This window comes from Rhincodon typus, chromosome 15, assembly GCF_021869965.1.
Source record: "Rhincodon typus isolate 14 chromosome 15, sRhiTyp1.1, whole genome shotgun sequence".
Taxonomy (NCBI): domain Eukaryota; kingdom Metazoa; phylum Chordata; class Chondrichthyes; order Orectolobiformes; family Rhincodontidae; genus Rhincodon; species Rhincodon typus.
The window spans coordinates 55,108,845-55,130,289 of NC_063346.1; the positions used below are offsets into that span (position 1 = coordinate 55,108,845).

A 21,445-nucleotide genomic window follows, 5' to 3' on the forward strand; every position below is an offset into this window, starting at 1 on the left:
CCATGACTTTGGCAGCATAAAAACAGGTGAAGAGTATTAATTTGGTTATTAATTAAGCTATGCCCCTGCCTCTCTACATAATTCTCCTTTTGAACCGTCTATATTTTAGCCTGGTTTTTTTGGTTGTTTTGGTTTTGGCATCGGTCATAAGTTCCCTTTTTTTTTTCTTAACCTCTATCTCTTGTTATCCAGGGAGCTCAGGATTTGTTTGCTTACCTTTTTCCCCTTTGTGGAAATATATGTTGACAGTGTGTAAACATGCAAACCTTGTGAGATGCAGTCCATTGTTCAGTTACCTTTTTTCTGCCAAACTTTGGGCGTGACCCAGATAAATTAGAATCATTGGTCTGGAAATCATTCGGCTGCTCTTATTGGACTACTATCCCAGTTTGTATTTGGATAATTCAAGGTCCCAAAAAAATCTTGCACTTCTATAAGTTGCTTGCAATTCATCATTCTGTACTTTCTGCACTCTTTTTGGTGATCTAAAGACTCCATCAAGAAATGTAATTGCACCATTTTTGTTCTTTGGCTTTAACCCAATTGATTTCGTTCTTGACCCCTCTGGGACATCTCTCTCCAGCATAGTAATATTCTCCTAATCTGTCACCTCTCCCCTTTGCTTCCTTTTTTTGTTACTTTTTCCCCTGAACACCTTTGTATCCAGGACCCACTCCTGCCTGTCTTTGAATCAGGTCTCCATTATCACCACAACATCCTATTTCCTTGTGCCTATCTGTACTGGCAACCCATCAATCTTATTTATCACATTACGTGTCTTCACATTAATGCACAGTCACCCTGATTGAGACTTTTTCTTTCCTTTCTCCCTATTCTGACCCTCCCTATTACCTTTATCACTTCTTTGCTTGTATTTCAGTTTTTGTTTCTTGCTCGTTTTTTTTCACATACGCGTGGGGCCTAGTCTGCTGCCCTCCATAAGGCTTGCACTCTTCTCCTGCACGCTCGAGTTCAGAAGAACAAAAGGTAAACTTATTGAAACACCCAAGTTTCTGAATTGGACTTGACAGTAGGCACAGAAGCTGTCTAATAGCTGTGGAATCTAAAATGTGGGGCACAATCTCGAGATAAGGGGCTGACCACTTAGAACTGAGATAAGGCATTTCTTCAAAGAATTGTGAATTTTTAGAATTTTAGCCCCAAAAGATGTCACTGCTCCATCTTTGGGTAAATTGAAGGCTGAGATGGGCAGAGTCGGTGTTGCAGGGAATCGAGAGATACACAGATCAGTTGGGAGAGAGTTAAAGCCGAAGATTGGTGTGATTCCATTGAGTGACAAAACGGGCACAATTGGTACAGCTTACTCTTGCTACATTTATGTTCTTTCCTGCAAAAGGAAATATTCTGTCAAATCTTTTTCATGACTTAAGGTGACTTCTGCAATGGACTTCACCAATTTTATGTTTTCACCTCACTTTAAATGTTAACTCTTTTTGGACTTTGGGTAGTGAACTGGACTGTTGAGGTAGAGAAAGGTAATGAGGGTTTTGAAGATGCCCTGTCCTTACTGTGTTGAGAAGGAAGCAATGATCTGTTTGAATATTAATGTAAAATATTTGCATCATCTATAACCATTGGAGGGTGGCTAATCTTGTACCTTTAAGAAAGATTATAGGAAGAAACCAGAGGATTACAGACCTGAGTCTGCACATTTAGAGAAGCAAAAATTGATTAGGGATAGCCAGCTTGGTTTTGTGAGGAAAATTGTGTGTCTCAAACTCAATCGAGTTTTTTTTTTTTTGAGGAAGTTACCTAAAAGGTGGTTGATGGCAGAGCAGTAGACGTTGTTTATTTAGATTTTATTAAAGCCTTTGATGAGGTTCTGCATGGTAGACTAATAAAGTTAGGTCACATGGGATTCAGGTGAGCTTGCGAATTGGAAACAGAATTGGCTTAATGGCAGGAGACAGAGTAATAGAGGAGGGTTGCTTTTCAGACTGGAGGCCTGTGACCTGATATACCAACCATTACAACGAACAACTGGAAGCAGCAAAAACCAGACCATATAAATTCAAACTGGCACAAGACAACAGCGCTTCAGAGGAGGCTCCACAGCACTGAGGCTGTCACCTAGTAAGGAGACGAAACGTCTGCTATCAAACCTGCCAGCTTGGCTAACGCACCATCTACAACCAGCACCCGAGCTACAAACTTCCACTCAAACCCTGAAGGATATTATCAAGTTGCAGAGGGCTCGAGATTTTACCAGGATGTTGCTGGGTATATCAGGTTTGTTATAAAGAAAGGCTGGGATTTTTTTCTCAAGTGTAGGAGGTTGAGAGGTGACCTGGTAGAAGTTTACAAAATAACAAGATATAGCTAGAGTTGATGGTCGTTGTCTTTACCCTAAGACGGGGAATTTCAAGACTAGAGGGCACGTTAAGGTGAGAGCACAGATTTTTTTTTTTTAAGAAAAAATTAGACAGATTTTTTTTTTACACAGGGTGGTTTGTGTGGAATGAACTTCCTGAGGAAGTGGTGGATGCAGGTACAACTACAATGTTTAAAGTACATTTGGATGGATGTATGAATATGAAAAGTTTGGAGAGATATGGGCCAGGAGCAGGCAGGTGGGACTAATTTAGTTTGGGATTATGTTCTGCACAGACTGGTTGGACTGAAGGGTCTGTTTCTGTGCTGTATGACTCTGACTCTGGCACGATGTTTGTGAACTTGCAACAGTTTGGGATATTATACAGTACTTGTTACTAGTGCCACCTTGTGAACAATGTCAACTGTAACTTTCTCCCTGTGTAAACAGAATACAAATATTGAACAGGTAGTGGTTCTGATTTAAATGTGGCATTTTCTCAAATGTTTTGATAATGTGTACCCATATCTTTTTGATGGAAGTATGGTTTTTGCAGTCTTGCATTTTAACTGCAGGGCACGTGAGAATAAAAACTTGCTGCCTTTTTAAGTGTTTCAGTCCTACAATTGCTTTGCTTTGTTCCTGATGGAAATGACAATTTTAAGCTACCCCTCTCCACAGGCCACTGTTAATCTCTGGAAGCAGAGGCAATTAGCATCATAGGAAAAGCCCATTGCTCAGCCTATTCACAAACATTTCTTGAGTTGTAGGTCAATCAGTGAAGTTTCCGGACTCTGATGTCTTGTAATTACCACTTTTTAATACTAAAACTTAAATATTTATTAATTAATTTTGACTTGTTCTTTTTGCTGTAGATGAAGTTTGATGGAAAAGTCAGGCAACTACTTGGAGATGAGTTTCAGAACAAGGTTTTGAAAGTTATCTAATATCTCTATATAACCAAATCATTTCTTGGAGCTTTAGTTTGGAACTAGAAAATTGTCTTCTGCAATGGGCTGTTGGAAATGGATGTTCATATAATAAGAGCTACATTATTTCTTCAAAAGTGAGGAAATCTTTGCTCCAGGTCTGATTCAGTCAAGTACTATAGTGGTGGTTAAACCAGATGAAAGTTTGCAGAACTTTCATGTTGTGTTACGCATTACACTATATTAAATTGATGTGATTGCATCAATTTGAAGTTTGGTGGTATGTGTTCCACATAACTGTATTCTCTAGTCCAAACTACAGCTTTATGCAGTTTAATTAGTTGATGCATAAGGCTTGCTGACCTTTGTTGTTTCTGGCTTGGTCTTTGCATGGTTCTGCCTGTAAGTGCTTAACATTGTAATAAGCCTATAGTGTAGAAGTGCTAAATGCAGGCACATCTTAAATTATCTGTTGGCTTTCTAATTCTTCATCCTCGTGATGAGGATAAGCTTTACAAATTTAAGTATTTTCCATTCAAATCCCTGCTCTGCATTTAGACCTATTTCATCTGTTTTATTATATCAAATTAGGCCTAGTATCTGCAATAAATACCATGCGAACGTTCACTTTTAAAGTTCTATCCTTGATATTATTAATGCATTTTTTTTTGATTATCTAGGTCCCTTTTCTGTCTCCTCTTGAAGGTGCCATCTATTTGAAACTCCAATGCCATTTTCACTCCACTGTTCAGCATTCAGGATTTCTGGTAATCACCCTTTTATTTCATGCCATATAATTCAGGGTTCAGAAGCAATGGTATGATAATTATCTTTCTCTAGCATATCACTGATACGCAGAACTTGTATTATTCAGTTACATTGTTGGCCAAGCACCTGCACTAAAGCACATAAATAGAAGGTTTGAGAACATGTGACATTAATATTCTGGCAAGGTTAAGAATACTGTTTCTGTTTTTGCAGACTATGTTTGAGGATGTGAGTGGATTTGGTGCATGGCACCGTCGCTGGTTTGTGTTGTCTGGCAACACCCTTTCCTACTGGACCTATCCCAACGAAGAGAAGCACAAGGTGAAATAACTGCAATTTTTCATGGTTGACTTGTTTTATATAAAACAAATGATTAAATGGACATTTTTGCCAAATGTGAATATTAAGAGCTTATGCTGTAAAATTTTGTGGGCAATTGCAAGTTTACACATTTAAAAATTTATTTTTATTTTCTGTTATATAAAAACTAATCTATTATGCTGGAAGCTACTTAATGTATGGGTTCCTGGTTTATTTACGTCTGCTTTTATCAAACCAGTTTGATCAGTGTCTATCATTTAAACCTGCAGACAAAATTAAATGTCGTGGCTAAGTTTCTAACTTGAATTTTAGCCTTGTCCAACCTCGAGTTAATGTGGAAACTAGAAGCAGGAGTAGGCCATTTGACCCTTCAAACCTGCTCCACCATTCAATTTGACTGTTCTTTTATCTCAATGCCTTATTCCTGCTTCCTGTCCACATGCCTTGGTACTTTTAAAATCTAAACATTTATATAACTCTTTCTTGGCTATATTCAGTGACTTGGCCTTTTACAGCCTACTGTGACAGAGAATCCCATAGGTTCACTACTCTTTGGGTGAAGAAATATTTCCTTGTCTCAGTCCTAAATGGCCTACTCCATTTCCTGAGGTGCAGATCAAAGTGCTACAACCACTCAATTACTTGCCTAAATTGAAATTCTTCATAAAATCTTCAAAGGCAATCAGTACATCAAAGTATGGAGGCAGTTGCAGTACAGCATGATTTCATCTCCATATCTGTATATTCCAAAACTAGTTGGATGGGAAGTGATCCAGATAGGATCCCCAACAGATTTGAATCCACTGACCCCAAGGGTAATTCTAGATTGTTAAAAGCAAAATACTGCAGATGTTGGAAATTGGAATGGAAACAAAATCTCAACTGGTCTAGCAACATTCGTGAAGACAGTTAATTCATTGGGTCAAATGAATTGTTAGTACAAATTGTATGTTCCCTCTGATATGAGCTAATGCTACACCTAAGGAATCGATTTGTAATTTTTCACGTGCGTTAGTAAAACATGCTGGTGAAATTTCCTAATACATTATGTATAATTAGTGCATATCAAGACATTGATGCATTTAGAGAAAAGATGTAAATCGTTCAATATTTGTTTTTTTTTCATTAAAGCTTTCTCTAAAATACGAATGAAAGGTAGACTATTTTGTTTTATTGCCTGGGGTCTGAACTCCAATTTCACCTTTCTCTTAACACATTTTATATATTTTTTTTTAATGTGTGGTATAAATGATTTTGTTTCAGAAACCATGGCAGTGCCTGGGTTCTGACTCCTTTCTAAACTAGTATTAATGCACTAACTCACTCCATTTTTGTCCAGAAACCTATTGGGTGTATTGACTTGGCCAGCTGCACCAAAGACAAGATTGAACCTGCCAGCCGAGAGTTCTGTTCCCGGCCCAAAACGTTTGAGCTAATTACAGTACGACCACAGAATGAAGCTGATTCTGATACACTCGTTGTTCAGTGTAGAAACAAGATGTGCTTTTCCAAGTAAGTGTCACTAGCCCCTGGCACTTCTAAATGGATGTGAAAATACAGATATGGTTCATCATTTTAAAGTGTGCATATATGCTCCCACCCCCACCAGGTGGTGGAGGACAGAGCAACTCTTCCCAATTCTGACCTGCATTCAAGTTCCTGCCCTTAAACTGATCTGATTATTAATTCTGTTGACCTCTCTTCAATCACCAATTCCTTTGACTCTGCAAGTGGTTAAATGATTAAGCTTCTTCCATGTGGTTTTTGATTTTCAACTCCACAACGTTTTCATTAATGGAAGAAAAAAAGACTTCACTTATCGTGTGTCTTCAACATCTTTGAATTACTTTAGCTAACAATGGTCTATTTGGCTTGGGTGACAGCATGCTGGTTTGAGTTGGAAGATGTTCAGACTTGAACAGTATAATGTAGGCTATCACTACGCTGTCCAGAGGGTCCACCTTTTTAAGGTGGAATTTTAAACTGAGGCTGCCTCCGAATTCTGATAATACTTGGAATAATGAGTTCCATGGGTACCACAGGAAAACATTTGCCCCTTGAATAATGCCACTAAGTAAAACTTGTGAAATTGCTATTTAACCTCCAAACCAAAAGATTACTATTTGAAATTGGTTTGTGAAATCCTTGGAATTCTGACAAGTGAAATTATAAATGCAAAATGTTTTGTGATTTATTAATTTAGTAATACTTTTTTAGGTGCAGTCAAATTCCACAATTATTCTGTATGCTAGTCACATCTGTTTTTTGGTGGTTTTGCGATTGTTAACTCAAGATCTTAGAATTCTCTGCTATTTAAAACAATACTTCCAGCTCATTAGCTAGTCATGAGAGACTGAAACAGACAAGCTAGCCTTTGTGCTCAGGTCCTAGAGTGGTGTTTAAATAACAGTCTGACCATTTAACTAAAGCAAAACATTGTGCATGCTGGAAACATTAAAAATACTGCAAATATTCAAACCTGTCTTTACTGACAACTTCCCATTTTATGTATTTTTTGCAATGTTCCAAGTACCTCATGCAAACTATAATCCATTGTGAGCACCTATCAAGTGAGCCGTTGCCATAAGAAATGGTCTCATTTATTTTTAATTGAATTGTAACAAGCTGTTGCTGTACCATTTTGAAGACACAAATTCACTTAGTGTTCTTGATACATAACAATCCATAGACAATTGAATAGTTTTAATCATAGACTTATGTATTAAGAATTTTATGATTTCAGCTAATTTGGAACAGAAAGAAATAGCCTAATTGTTAATCTTGTACTTGTAAATTCTTCTGTAGGATCTGGTTGTCAGCTGACACAAAAGAGGAGAGAAACCTGTGGATGGAGAAACTTAACCAGGTTCTGCTCAACCTTGGAACATGGCAACTAACAGCACACTCCATGTCCAAGGATGGAATCTGAAGTTGGCTTTTCAACGATCAGATGCCTCTGAGCAGCTTCTCACTTTGAGAAGGTAGATTTTGATACTAATGCCTTGCAAGTAGTTGACTATATACGCAACCACTTTGAATTGCTGCTAAGAAAACCCTTGCCTAACAAATCTTAATCCAAAGAATGAAAGATCCAATGGTTATTTGCCTTGAATTTTCCCTTCTTTTCCCCCCCACCCCATGTAATTTCTCTCCTAAAGTATTAACTTGTGCTAGAATTCATGGAGTTACTGCGTTCACTTCATTGCCATTCCATTTTAAATGAAATGGAATGGCAGTTTGCTTTACCTTCCACTGTCCAAACTGGGTTCCATCCTAGGACCTTTCCTGTTTTATTACAGTAGGACCCATATATTCCCCCTCCCCCTGTTGTAGTAAATTCACTTAGATCTAGTTACTGCTTTTGTTAATCCTGAGAACAGAGCTTTAAGTTTGGACTGGACTGGTACTTGTACTTGTGTTGATGTTTGCTGCAAGATTTCAAAAAATTGTCTTGCTCCATTGCTGCCCTGGTTTTGAAATGATTGGGAGAAGGGAAAGGAGAAAATAATTCAAAATGGCTATATAACCAACCTTTACTTAAGCCAGACTTTATTTCTGCACCTTTTGTATCAAATCAAAATTACAAAGGGCTTATCTTGCACACTTATCACATTTATAATATTGACTGTGTAACCTGTTCTATTTCTAGTGTCATTGTAACTTCTACCATTTTAACTGTCTTATTCTACCTGTCTTCTCTGAAACCAGTTCAAAGAATAAACATTTAACTAATTCTGCTTGTGCACTTTCTCTCTTTAAAATGTATCAGAATGTGCACACCCTTTTGTCCATTGTATTTATTTCCTAAGGTTCAGAGCTTCATGCAAATGAATTCTGCGAACATGCAACCTTTGACTCTGATTCCATTTCTCTCTTCCCCACCCAGCAAAAAAGAGTGCTGAATAAAAATTTAAGACCTATTGTATTTGTATTTCTTAATATTTTGTTCAAGGAATTCAATCTGGCCAATTGGATGACCTTTTGACATCCCCCAATATCAAAGTCAATTTAATCTGTCATGCAATATCAGTTCACACTCTCTTTCTTAGATTTCAGAGCTTTAAGAACTCTCTAGGACTGGCACAAAAATATGCTGGTCTTTTTTTAAAAGAAAAAGCTCCACTTTGATTTGCAATATTTAATGTGAGGTAAGATGTTTTTATTAAGGTACAATGTTGCAGCATAGTATAAAGGTGTTACACTGAAGTAGGAGAATTCGGAAACAGTCACAATCTGATGCTACACCTTCAAATTAAAGCAGCTTTAAAATATTGAAATGTAATTACAGTATTAGCAAGATGACCATAAATTTAAGAGTCTAGAGTGGGACACAAGATTGGGAAGCAGCATGATACTAGATAGTAGGGTCTGTATGAGCACATTTTACTTCAAGGATTTAAGGTCAACCATATGTTGCAGAACCAGCGCAGGGCTTTCCAGAACACTGTTCTGAGAAGGGTCACTGGACCCGAAACGTTAACTGTTTTCTCCTCCACAGATGCTGCCAGACCTGCTGAGCTTTTCCAGCAACTTTGTTTTTGTTCCTGATTTACAGCATCCGCAGTTCTTTTTTTTCCAGAACACTTTTATTTTGGCAGCTGACTAAACTTTAACGCCAGAGATGAGTTTGATTATTGTATCCAAGGACAGTGAGTGATGGTCTTGCTTGTGAATGGCAGACTCTGTAATCTTGAAGGTCTGAAAGAATAAATTCAATAACCAGTTTAAACCATTATTCTTTCCTTACACAATAGTCACTTCACAATTTGGCACAGGAATGTTATTGTCTATGGATCTGTCACAAGGATAAATAATCTATTCAGCCGGATTCCCGAATTAAGGGCTCGATTGCAAGTTCTCTGGGCCTGGTACCAAATCTCAGATGGGAATTATCCACTGAACTAGCACCAGACTTCTCAAGTTCATTACAGGTATGCATAAGTCAAACAGGGTACATTTCAATGGTGAAACCATAATTCTACAGGGAAGGTATCGTACAGTTTCTGGGTTTGCATATGTATACAATCTCTTATTTGTCTCAACTCTGTTCTACTCATTTCAGACAAGATCAATTTAGTCAAAATAATTTCTGATCCTACAGATATGATTAAGTGTTGCTTGCTGTACCAAAAATTCCCCTAGATGAACATACAGGATAGTGGATAATTGCAAAAAGGATGGGACATGGTTTAGCCACCCACATCAAGGGAAGTCTCACCAATGACACACAAGATTCAAAATCTCCAAAATGTGGTAATCTGACCATCACAGATGTCTACAGGCCATCAAATTATCTTTGGCCTTGTGTGACTATACAGACTGCATCTATATTGGCAACATTGAAATCTAGAATAACTGGGCACAGGAGAGGGTACTGCCCAGGACAGATTTAGAAATTTTGTTTCATCAATGTAATTGTTCTTTAAGTAGACATTATGACTCTCAAAGGAACACCCATTAAATTGCTTGTACAGTTTTGTCTATTGTCTTTCATCTGTTAAATGGATGCATTCTTTTCTGCATTAACCAGCACACTAACAGAAGAAATGAATCCCAATAATGTGGTAAATTAAATCCTGAACTTAATCACTGTCCAAGTTCACCTTTTCATTCTTCCATCTTATTCTGACTTAACTAACCAACATAAATTTATGTTCATCTGTGTCTCTGCCACTTGTAACTTAATTCACCCCAAGGCTCATTCATGCATTATTTCTGTGAGCAGAACTAGTATGGCTTCTAATTTAGGCTTCAAAGGAAGGTCAGTGCAGTCTTCAAAATCACCATCCTTATTTTCAAATCTCTCTATGACTTTATTCCTTCCTAATTGTGTGACCTTCCAAGATATCTGCAGTCCCCAATTTCCAGCTTCTTAAACATCATCAGTTTTAGTTGCTCCTATATTAGGGGCTTTAGCAACCAAATCCGTAAGTTTGAAATTTTTACCTAAACTGCTCCAGTTCTCTCCTCTAAGACTACCTTATAACTTACCTTTCTGACCAAGTTTGTGGTCATCTGTTCTGATACTTGTCTTTGGCTTAAAGACAAAAATTGCATTTATTGATACAGCTCTTTCAAGTACCATGTGACATTTTGCTAAATTGAAGCCACAGCACAGATGCTAACTCCTGATATTTATGTCAAGACAAGACTTGCTGTGACAAGACTTCAAACTGTTGCTCAAAGTTTCTAGACTACAGACAATTTTGCACCTTAAGTTTCAACTGATTACTTCATTATCCATGAACTTTTCATAGTCCACTATTTAGAGACAAAAGTGTAGAAGAGGTTTGTGAGACATCCATAGATTAGATATTTGGACCAGAAAGATACTCAAACCAACATCACCAAAGAAATGTCAAAGCCTCTTTTCAGTGTGTGCACTGACTCTTTTTTGTTTTTAAGTGTAGGCATTGTATCTACTCCCCTGATCTTTCACTGTGCATGTTTCCCATTTGGAAGTTATTGTTCAATCTGCTTTCACTGCCATTTCTACTGCTTCCTAGATTGTGACAATTCATAGCATATACAATTTCCCCTCCTGATGCTTCTTGTTCATTTGGCAATACTCTTTTACAACAAAGAGCTCCTCCACCTGATACCCAATGAAAGCTGATTTTATATTAGACCCAAGTCCAACAGCGACTGAATGGAGACTGTCCAATCTCATGATCCCTACAAGAACTTTCTAGCCATTTATCTGCTCTGGATTCACAGGTTCCAAGATGATGACAAGTGTTGAAATGCACTGTGCAACCCACTTGACCATTTTCAATCACATATGTTGCAGAAATCTCCATGCACTTGACACTCAATTACTTCAAGATGGAAAAATGCAGTGACTTATGCAGGCATCCTCAGATTTTGTTAGACAAACATCAGGAAAGATCCTGAAATGTCAGTTCTAGCTCTGGACTGGAGCTCAAATCCACAAACTTTGAATGCAGAATCTAGTCACAGAAAATGACATTATGCCCTATCCAGCTCTCGGGATATTTCCCCTCAGTAGGGCAGAAGTCAAGTGAAAAAGAAACCTGTACTACATTGGACAGCTTTCAATTTTTAGTAGGGAATAAAACAGCAGTAGAAATCTTTCCACCTTGCAGCTTTATTAGACACCTGTGGCCTGGGTGATTGTTATTTTTACTGTGCGGCATAATATGATCAATGAACAGATTCCACAGCCTGAAAGGAAATATCCTAAACTTTAAATTAAATCTACAGTCAGTGCTTGCTTCCCCCTCTAGACTACCTAAGTTTTTCCACATAGTTCAGCCATTAACCTCTCAGCCAATCCCCAATGACTTCACTGGAGAGCACTGTTAAAATCTAAAGGAAACTGAATTTATAAGTGGAAGCTTGCTCAGTCCAATTATGACCCAAAATAAGGCTATACAAACAATGGAAATCTCACTGAAATCGAACAAACAATATTCTCACTTGCAAAATACAGCATCAGTGAGAACATTAGTCTCCTTCTGTAGTACAATTGTGAAAGATTTTTATCCTGCTCCCAGTTCATTATGTTATGGTTAGTAAATATTAATAATGTTAACATCTGTAGTGGTCAACTCAGAGGCTAAATATTCTCCAGGGTGAAAAAACACTCAAACTCTGTTTATCTGACTGTTAGGCTCTGGTTGTGCTGACAACATGACTGAGTACAGATACTCACACTTTTGTCAAAACTTCTTTGTCTGCATGTGATAACTGAACAGCAGCATCAGCAAATGTAGAGTATTCAATGAACCTTTTCAAATGAGAGCACTTCCATGAAATCTGAATCTGTCACATCTATAAACACAGATATCTTTAAGTGTTGTATGAACCCTGTGTCCAAGGTTGGCAATTGATAGGTGGGTAATTGAGACATCAAATATGGATCTAAATTTACACTATCCAACAGTACCTTCAGTACAGAAACAAAAATGACAAAACACTCTATAACATTAAGAAAAAATTGAACTAATGCAAGCAACAGTTATGCCATGTGGGGCCATCATGTAAAATTTAAGTTAATTAATTTGATTCAAGTTGGAGGAGGGGAAGTGGCAAAGGAGGATTCTATTGTGGATTTTTCATGACTTCAACTAAACCTGATTTAAGTTTTCCAAAATGTATTTCTAAAATCATAGAAGAATGAAGAGAAAAGGTTTTCCTCTATTACAGGGTCACTCTATTTATAACAACTGTGGCACAAATGCCAAGCAGCTTTACTTCATACTAGCTGAAAGAATTTGATGTGTAAATTCTGGATTCAGAACCCAAACTCTTCTCACTGCACAGAACTTCCATCCTGCAGACTGCTGGTTTGCATCACAGCATGAACAGAGCCAAACCACACTACACTGACACTATTTTTGAAATTACATATTGTTAATGATTCAGGTAATTAACACCAAGATCGAGTGATGAATTTAAACCATACCCTTAGAGCATTTTTAGATACCCATGCTTCAAGTGAAATCACTTCTTTAAATAATATAAAGCCTGCTCATCAGAAGAGCCATGTGACATTGCTCAATCCAAATAGGGTTTATGTATACAGATTACTAGATAATATTGACAGCTGCAGCAGATGATGATTACCCGGTCAAATACACTGAAAAAAGTGGTTATAGCAGAAATAATCAAGAACCATTACAAGAGCATTATAAACACATCAAAGCTCTATTAAACAACATGTATGTACAATCGACAAAACGTAAGGGAAGACCCAAGCTCTCAGAATCATTTTAATGGTCATCACAGGTATTCAGATAATACATGCAAACATTATTCATCACCGAACCTGGGGGAGGAAGTAAAGAGAGATGAAGGGAAAGAAGGAACAACTCAGGACAAATTTAGAAAACTAGTTTTAAACATGAAGCAATATGTTCATCCTCTGAAAGCAGCATTTACATTTAATCTCCATTTTATTTTAACACATTCATTATCCGTTTTACAGATATTTAATGTGGCCAATCTGTTAACCGAATAACTTTCCACATGCAATAAGCAGGGGAACTAACTGATGAACTAAAATCTTACTAAGATGTTTATATGAAACACCATCTGCTATTTATTCTGAAAGTTCGCTGCTTTGACAAAATCGCAAGCTGGTGTTCAAAGTTTCGATACAGACAGAAATGTACCTCCAATAACTGCGTGAAGCTCCCGTTAACTCCTTCAATATTAAATCGACTCCTCAATTCTTCATTTCAAACGGCTTCATAAACTGCAGCTAAGAAACTCCTTCCAAACAGTCTCAGACTGATGCCAACACAGTGCACTGTTCAGAGGCAAAGAAAAAAAAATTAACAGCTTGACAGACATCAGTGCTTAAATCGATGTTTGGGCTGCAAGGCCTGGCTCATGTCACCAAACACTCGTAATTGGGAAAGGTTATGGTCCATCTGTGCATCGACATAATTGCAGCAGTGAATTACAAAAAGGAAGCAGCACATATTATAAAGCTATTCATCCCATTACATCCATATGGTCTATTTGAAAGTTATTCAATTAGTCCTAGATTCTGGATCTTCCACAGCATCAGTCCAAAGATGTGCAGGTTAGGTGACTGGTCACACTAAATTGCTCATAATGTCCAGGGGGTGTCTTAGCAATGGTAATGTGTGGCGTCGTGGGGATAGGGTGTGGTGGTGAGACAGGGTGGGATGGTCTTTGGAGGGTTGGTGTGGGCTTGATGGACTGAGTGGCCTCTTTCCACACTGTAAGGATTCTACGATCTGTACAAATTTCATAGAATCCTTACAGTGCGGAAACAAGCCCTTAGACCCAACAAGTTCGCACTGACCCTCAATGCATCCCACCCAGACCCATCCCCCTATAATCCACCTTACCGCCACATCCCTGAACACTATGGGGCAATTTACCATGGCCAATCCACCTAGCCTGCACATTTTTGGACTGTGGGAGGAAACTCCTGGAGTTATAAGTCAAACTATCATTACTGCTCGGTTAATACACACAGAACAGTCCTCATTACGGAACCAAAGTGGAGAAGTTATCCTAATAATATAGTGGACTATGAAATCTTCTAATGATCGTTTCCGATAACTGTGTACAACAATTTTATCTTTATACATTGCTATTTCAAATCTCAGTCATCATTCATGCCTATTATTCCCTCTACTGTAAACTTCTCACCTTGTTGCTCTAACAGTTTAGCTGGGCATCTTCACACAATGAACTGACAACTCCCCCCACAACCATTTCTCAGGGATGTCACCAATTGGCAATATTAAAGGTACAGGAAGCTAAAACTAAGTGGAATTTCAACCAGTGGGATTTTGACACGAGCGATAAATTGGTGCAGAGGTTTTGGAAGATCATTCAAATTTAAGATATCACTACTAAAAATGCTGTGCTCAACTAATGCATAATTTATTAAAAAAGGACACTAGTCTTTTCTGTTCCAGTTTGGTGACACCTGCTAATAGCCTCAGAGTTATCATAGCTATGCATTCAATGCCCAAAAGTATTCTTAATTGACACAGTTTTACTGTGTGGACAAAAGTGAGTTGGTAAAGCAGATACTTGCATCATTAGCAAAACTTCCTCTGTTCAAATAAAATGATCAACAATCAGATTCAGCAAATGAACAAGAATATTTCAAACATCTCTTGAAACAAGACCACTTCACTGGGAATCCCCTCTGCAGTTAGTTTGGATTGGACATCTATTATCTGCTAAATGAATCCTGGCTCCACAGATGAGTAACAGAAACTGGTAAATAAATGAAACATCAAACATGGGTCTTACATGCATTATCAACAATAAATTTAGTACAGGGAATTTAAACAATTATAAAACATTGTGAATTAATTCGTCGAGAAAAGACAAACTAACGTAAACAACAGTAAAATTATGGTACAAAGTAAATTAATTTAACCAAAGGATGAAGAAGGGAGCAACAAAAGATGGGTCGTTTTGTGGATTCTCATCATGGATTCAATAAAGATTGATTCAAAATTTGCAAAAAACTTATTTTAATTGAGCCCCCAAAAATCACTGGAGAACAAAGAAGCAGAAAGCTTTCCTTGTTTAATCACTCTGTTTATAACAATGGTGGCACAAGTACCAAACAGCTTTACTTCAGATTCAAAGAATTTGCTGTGAAAATTCTGCATTCAGAACCCAAGATCATCTCACTGCAGAGAACTAGTTCCATCCTGCATACAGCTGCTTTATATTACAACTGAGCCAAGCCACACGGCACAGTTACATTATAATTGGAATATAAATGCAGTTAACACTATCTGTCTTTGACACCGAGGGCCAGAGATGGAAGTTTAGCTTGCTCCTCACTTTGCAAATCGACTTCATAGACGAGCCACAATGACACAACTCAGATATTCAGCAGACATTAGGATGAAAACCGAGGCTTTTAGTACATTAAGATTACCTGTCAGATAAACTGTGAAAATGATGTGTTGGATAAAGTCTACAACTATTACAAGACTATTATAAAAATCATTACTGTTCCTACTAGATAACGTACATATAATCAGTACAGAAGATCCCAAGCTCTCAGAATAACTATTTTAATGCTCGTCACCAGCAGTTCAGGTAATACATGCAAATATTATTCATCACTGAACCTGGGTTCTGTGGAAGAGCAGAGGACTTTCCAGGATAGACTTCAAAGTTTACTTTTGCATAAAAGAACATGTTACACATAAATGAATATGTTCATATTATCTAAAGGGGCACAAACTCTTTTTAACAGCATTTTAAAACAGTGATTAATCAGTCAGCAAGTGCTTAATACAGTTAACCTGTTAACTGGATAACTTTAAAACTTTCCAGTGCATTAATCAGAAGAAGTGAAAGTCCATGATATTCTGATACATGACAATAATCTGTATTTATTCAGAAAGATTGCAGCTTTGACAGAATTGCAAGTTGCAGTTCAAAAGTCCAATAGACAGATTTGTACCTACATTTCTCACTTGCACCTCAGTTATCAATTGGTTCGATTATCATTCTTTGAATCTTCATTTCAAACAAGCATCTACATGATGGACTAAGAAACTCCAAACCAGTCTTGCAATGAGCTGAAATAGTGCACTGTTAACAGACAAAGAAAGACAATAGGGGTCAATGAAACATTAGTGAATTAGTCCAATGGATGATCTGGCTAATAACAGCAAGACCCTTGGTTTATCAAAGTTCATTGCATTTCATTGGGAAAGATTTTGATCTAACTATGCATTAACAAAATAACAGCCAGCACACCATAAAATTATAAAATGATGCTACACACAAAGATATATGCCCCATCATATCCACGGCATCTATAAAACAGTGGTCCAATTAGTCCCACTCCCCTGATCTTTCATCTCCCTCCTACAAATCTCCCTATTTCACATTTCATAATTACAGCTGAATCTGTTTCAACTACAATTTCAGGCCATGCATTCCAGACCATAACGCGCTGCATGTTTTTCTCCCTTCATGTATCTTTTTGGCTGCATAGTCCCTGAAATAAAGTGGACTCTTTTGTAGGAACATGTATATCTGTACGACACTCCCAACTAATCGCAAATCATGTCATGTGTGCAAGCACATTTGCCACTAAATGAAGAATGTCCAATTGTGCCCATCCATCTAAGCTGAACTAAATTCAGACTCCAAAGTGGGGAATGGAAATCAAAGGTATATGAGAGCTATACAGCATAGAAGAGGCCCTTTGGCCCATTCTGTCTGCACTAGTCATCAAGCACCTACATACTCTAGTCACATTTTCCAGAACCCCTTTTTTCCTACAGCATATTGGTCAGATCACACCTACAGTAATGTGCACAGTTTTGATCTCTATTTAAGAACACAGCTAACTGCAACAGAAGCATTTCAGAGAAGGTTCACTCAACTGACTCATGGGATGAGGCAGTTCTCTTAATAGGAGAGGTTGGGCATGTTGGGTTTGTTTCCTTTGGAGTTTAGAGAGGTGATCTTATTGAAACATACATGATCACGAGTAGACCTGACAGGAGGGATGCTTTTCTTTGTGGAACGAACTAGAAAAGGACACAAATTTTAAGAAGTGGCTCCCATTTAAGACAGATGAGGAGAATTCCTCTCTGTCAAGGAGGTACAAGTCTTTCAAATACTTGCTCACCTAGAGAGAGGAGGTGGGGTCATTGAGTATTTGTAAGGAAGAGATAGAGAGATTCTTTCTTAACAAAGGCATTGAAGTGTATTAGGGGTAACAGGAAAGTGACAGTTGAGGCCACAATCTATATCAGTCACAATATTATTAAATAGTACAGCAGGCTAGAGGCCAATTCTTGGTTCTAATTCATACAGTCCTTCAAAAAAAGGCAAAATCATAGCTTAAATTCACTGTGTTGCTCAAAAGACCATCAAGAGCATGTTGATATGATGCAGTTGCACTCCCAGACAGTACCATGTATTCAACATACAATCATTTTTTTTTAAAAAACTGAAAGACTTGTGTTGGCTAAAAAGCAAGAGCAGGCCTGAGTGTGTCACTCTATATGACACACACAAGTCCTAGAAGAGGAGCTGAAACTCACATTCAACAACTTAAGTGACAACGGGCCTATCCTGCTCTAAGTTGGTGATTCAATCCCTTTAAAGCACACGTAACAACAGTGGTGCTTAATTTCAACAAAAGTACACAGGTTCAGTAGGGAGATGGCTAAGAGAAACAAAAGTTCATTTGAGGGCTTTCAGTTTTAATGCATTAATGAAATGGAGTGCAGACATATTTAAAACCTTCCCTTTACAGTTTCATTCGACATTCATGTCTGTGGAATTATGAATACACTTACTGCCTGGAAATAACAAGACCTACAAACAGATTTACAAACTGGAAGGAAATAACTCAGAGTTCAGGACATCAGTTGAACAGTCATCACTTCAGTTTTTATGGGCCAAATATCATATCATAGAACCAGAAATCACATTAGAAAAGTAACACAGCATTTACAAACTATGAAAAATTATACTGCACTTACTAAACTGGTAAAATACACATAATTGTTATTTTCATCATGGTTTTAAACATTGTTCAACACTCAGTTCAAACCTATAGTCGCTGCTTGTGCCTATTATTCCCTACCAGAAAAAAAGTCACTGGCATCATCAAAATCACCACTGTCCAAATGTAATGCTTGTGAACAGATTTGGCAAATGTTACAAGAGTATTCCAAAAACCTTGTGAAATAAGACTGTTTTGACAGAAATTTATTTTACATTTAAATAAATTGAACAACTATTATCTATTGCATGAAGCCCTACACCTTAGTGGGCAATAGAGATGTCAAATCTTTGGTCTTACACATGCAATCCAGCAGCACAGGAAATCAAACAATTACAAAACATTTTCCTCCCAAGTTCTCAGAATGATTATTTTAGAACTCGTCACTGACAGTTCAGATAATACATGCAAACATCATTCATCATTTAACTTGGGCATGGGGCAGAAGACAGGAAATAAAGGAGATCTTCAAGGATAAATTAAAAATATAGATTTCCATAACAAGTATTATTTATTTACAAACAGAACTAGATATTTAAATTTTCTAAAAGCCCTCATGTTAAGTACTTTGTACATATTTTAATAGTTATTAAAAGTTAACAGGTAATTAACGCAGTTAACCTTTAAACGGATAGCTCTGAATGCCATAAGCAATTCATTCACAGAGGAAGTAAATGCCAATGATGTCGTCAATATGAAGTAGTTATTTATTCCAAGAGGTTACAACTTTAGCAAGATTACAAATCATTGTTCAAAATTCCAAAAGACAGGATTGTACCTTAAGTCGTTGTGCCCGCATCTGACATTTGCTCCTTAGATCAATAAGTTTATCAGCATCATCACTGATTCATCATTTCAAACTCGTATCTTCCCATCAGGGGACTAAGAAAATCTTCACAACCAGTCTCATGATTACATTGAACAGTGCACTGTTCAGAGACAAAAAAAAAAGGACAAATGCTGTCAGTAAACCATCAGTGAATTACACTGTTTGGACTGGAAAGGAAGTGATAGTGAACAGTGTCTTTATCAAGCCCCTATGCAAAGCGTTGGGAAACTCTTCAATCCATCTGTGCCTCAGCACAATGACAACCTTCACATCGTAGAATGATGCAGCGCATAATAAAACCATGGAGCCCACTGTATCTATACAGTCTCTTTGAAAGTGTGGTCTAGTTAGATGCACTTCCCTGATCTTTCAGCACAGTCTTACAAATGTTCCACTTTCTGGTACTGACTCAATTTCCATTTCATAATTATTTAATCTGCTTCCACCACCATTTCAGGCAGCATACTCCAGATCATAACAACAAACAAGGCTCTCAGCAAATTATTTAATATTTGCAAATGCAAAACTTGACAGGGTATGGAGAAAGTATTGAAATAGTACTATACTGTCAGATGCATCATCTTTCAGATGAAATGTTAAGCCAAGATCCCATCTACCATCTCAGATGATTGTAAAAGATCTTGTGTTATTTTGAAGAGCAGGGTCCCTCCAGTGTCCTCACCTACATTTATTGGTCAACCAACACTTCAAAAAGACAGTCTGGTCATTTATCTCAAATGTGGGCTCTTGGTGTATCAAAGTTGCTTCCCATAGCACAACCATATAGGCATCTTAAATATATTTAATTGGCCATAAAGCTCTTTGGGCTGTCCTAAAGTCACAAACTCACTGGAAAAAAAATTAAGCTGCTTTTGTGCTACAAACTTCTATGGCTCTACATTTAAAAAAATCAGAAAGAAGCATATACTTACCTCTCAGTTAGACCATGTGAAGAGATTCAACTTCAGAAAGTGAAGATTTCAAGCCCTGAGAATAACAATTTTAAGATCAGATCAGACCACTGCCATTGGCTACTTACAAGAATAGGGCTGTAAAATCAGAACATTAGCCACAGTTAAAATATTACTTAAATTACAAAATATTTGAATTACGACTGATCCGCCAATTTTACAATCCAAATAATGATTTACTTTTCTTCAACACCTATTCAATACACAGGTCAAAAATTGATCAGAGATGTAACCTATACTTTCAAGGGGTGAAACAATCTTCAACAAGATAGAGATCTTGAGGCCCATCAGATTTTAAAAATGCAAAAAAAATGCCCAATTCAGTTAATTACACTTGCTAATTAATACTTAGCAATGATTGCAATGTTGAGTTAACATTAATTTCCAGCCAATTCTCTAAAATTCTTTGATTTCCAACTATAGCTCCACACATCACTCCACGTGTCATCCTACCATGCTACGCTCAGCCCTAAAAGAGCAGCTTTGGAGCACCTGGATTAGTCTTCCTGCAGCATTTACCACCTCGTTACTCCTCAACACCAGTAAAAACACAGACTGATTGAGGATTGGGTTCGACATGATCATTCTGAATTGGAACAGCCACCAATAGCCTGGCTCCAGGCTCCAGGCCCAGGCCCGCCTGATTTCACCGGCCCAGCCCGTACACATCCCACCGCTGGCAAGAGTCGGATCAGGCTGCTGCATTGCCCTGACCTCTCCCAATAATAACTCGTTTCTCACAGTTTCGCCGACTCCAGGGAGACGGGAACACAGCCACCTCTCCTTCCCCGCAGCCTGAGCCTCTGCCTGCTGCCGCACCGCCGCCATAGATCCGAACGCCAATCTTCCCGGCACACATGCGCGTTGGTGGGTGAGTGCGTGCGGCGCAGTGCGCCCTGGGAGTTGTAGTCCTTAGGGGCAAGGGCGGTGGCGCTTCTCCATCCAGGAATGTAGGGCTTTGGAGGGGAAAGAAACTACAACGCCCAGGAGGCTGCGCGCGCGGTGGAGGAAGGGCAGAGAGACAATCTGAGCCCAGAGGATCAGGCAAGGTGTGAGCTGCAATTAACTACAGTTGTTCTGATAATAAGTGGGAGAAGATAAGCTGACTTTTTTTTCAAGCCAAGATAAAATTGCGTGTTGGGGTGGGATTGGTTAAAACTCGGATGGAGAACGAGCGTTGCATGGTGAACGCGGTGACAGTCACGTGCATAGCGTTCCGACGCCATAAGGCGAGGGAATGCAGTTCCGCTACTTGATTGGAGGGTTCGGCGCACTGCAACTTGA

At 38.1% G+C, this 21,445-nt stretch overlaps 1 protein-coding gene and 1 long non-coding RNA gene across 8 annotated transcripts in view; one reads left to right on the plus strand and one right to left on the minus strand.

The window, feature by feature from the left end:
- LOC109913013 (anillin-like) overlaps window positions 1-8,083 on the plus strand; it is a 58,855-nt gene extending 50,772 nt beyond the window's left edge. For 5 of the 6 annotated variants that reach the window (XM_048605878.1, XM_020512471.2, XM_048605879.1 and 2 more), the window contains 5 exons: window positions 3,208-3,261; window positions 3,942-4,028; window positions 4,243-4,350; window positions 5,690-5,862; window positions 7,156-8,083. In XM_048605878.1, coding sequence (XP_048461835.1) covers window positions 3,208-3,261; window positions 3,942-4,028; window positions 4,243-4,350; window positions 5,690-5,862; window positions 7,156-7,279 — 546 coding nt within the window. In that variant the 3' untranslated portion in view covers window positions 7,280-8,083. The remainder of the gene's footprint in view (window positions 1-3,207; window positions 3,262-3,941; window positions 4,029-4,242; window positions 4,351-5,689; window positions 5,863-7,155) is intronic. The other variant, XM_048605880.1, reaches the window with a different exon arrangement.
- Window positions 8,084-8,473: 390 nt separating this feature from the next.
- On the minus strand, window positions 8,474-21,014 carry LOC109913014. Of its 2 annotated transcripts, none has more exons than XR_007263798.1 (6): window positions 20,903-21,014; window positions 20,123-20,177; window positions 19,140-19,290; window positions 16,299-16,425; window positions 13,488-13,624; window positions 8,474-9,048 (listed from the first exon to the last, which is right to left on the minus strand). It is a non-coding gene; the product is annotated as an uncharacterized LOC109913014 (long non-coding RNA). The 2 variants fall into 2 exon arrangements; XR_007263799.1 differs by lacking the exon at window positions 20,903-21,014 and adding an exon at window positions 20,654-20,864.
- Window positions 21,015-21,445: the final 431 nt, after the last annotated feature.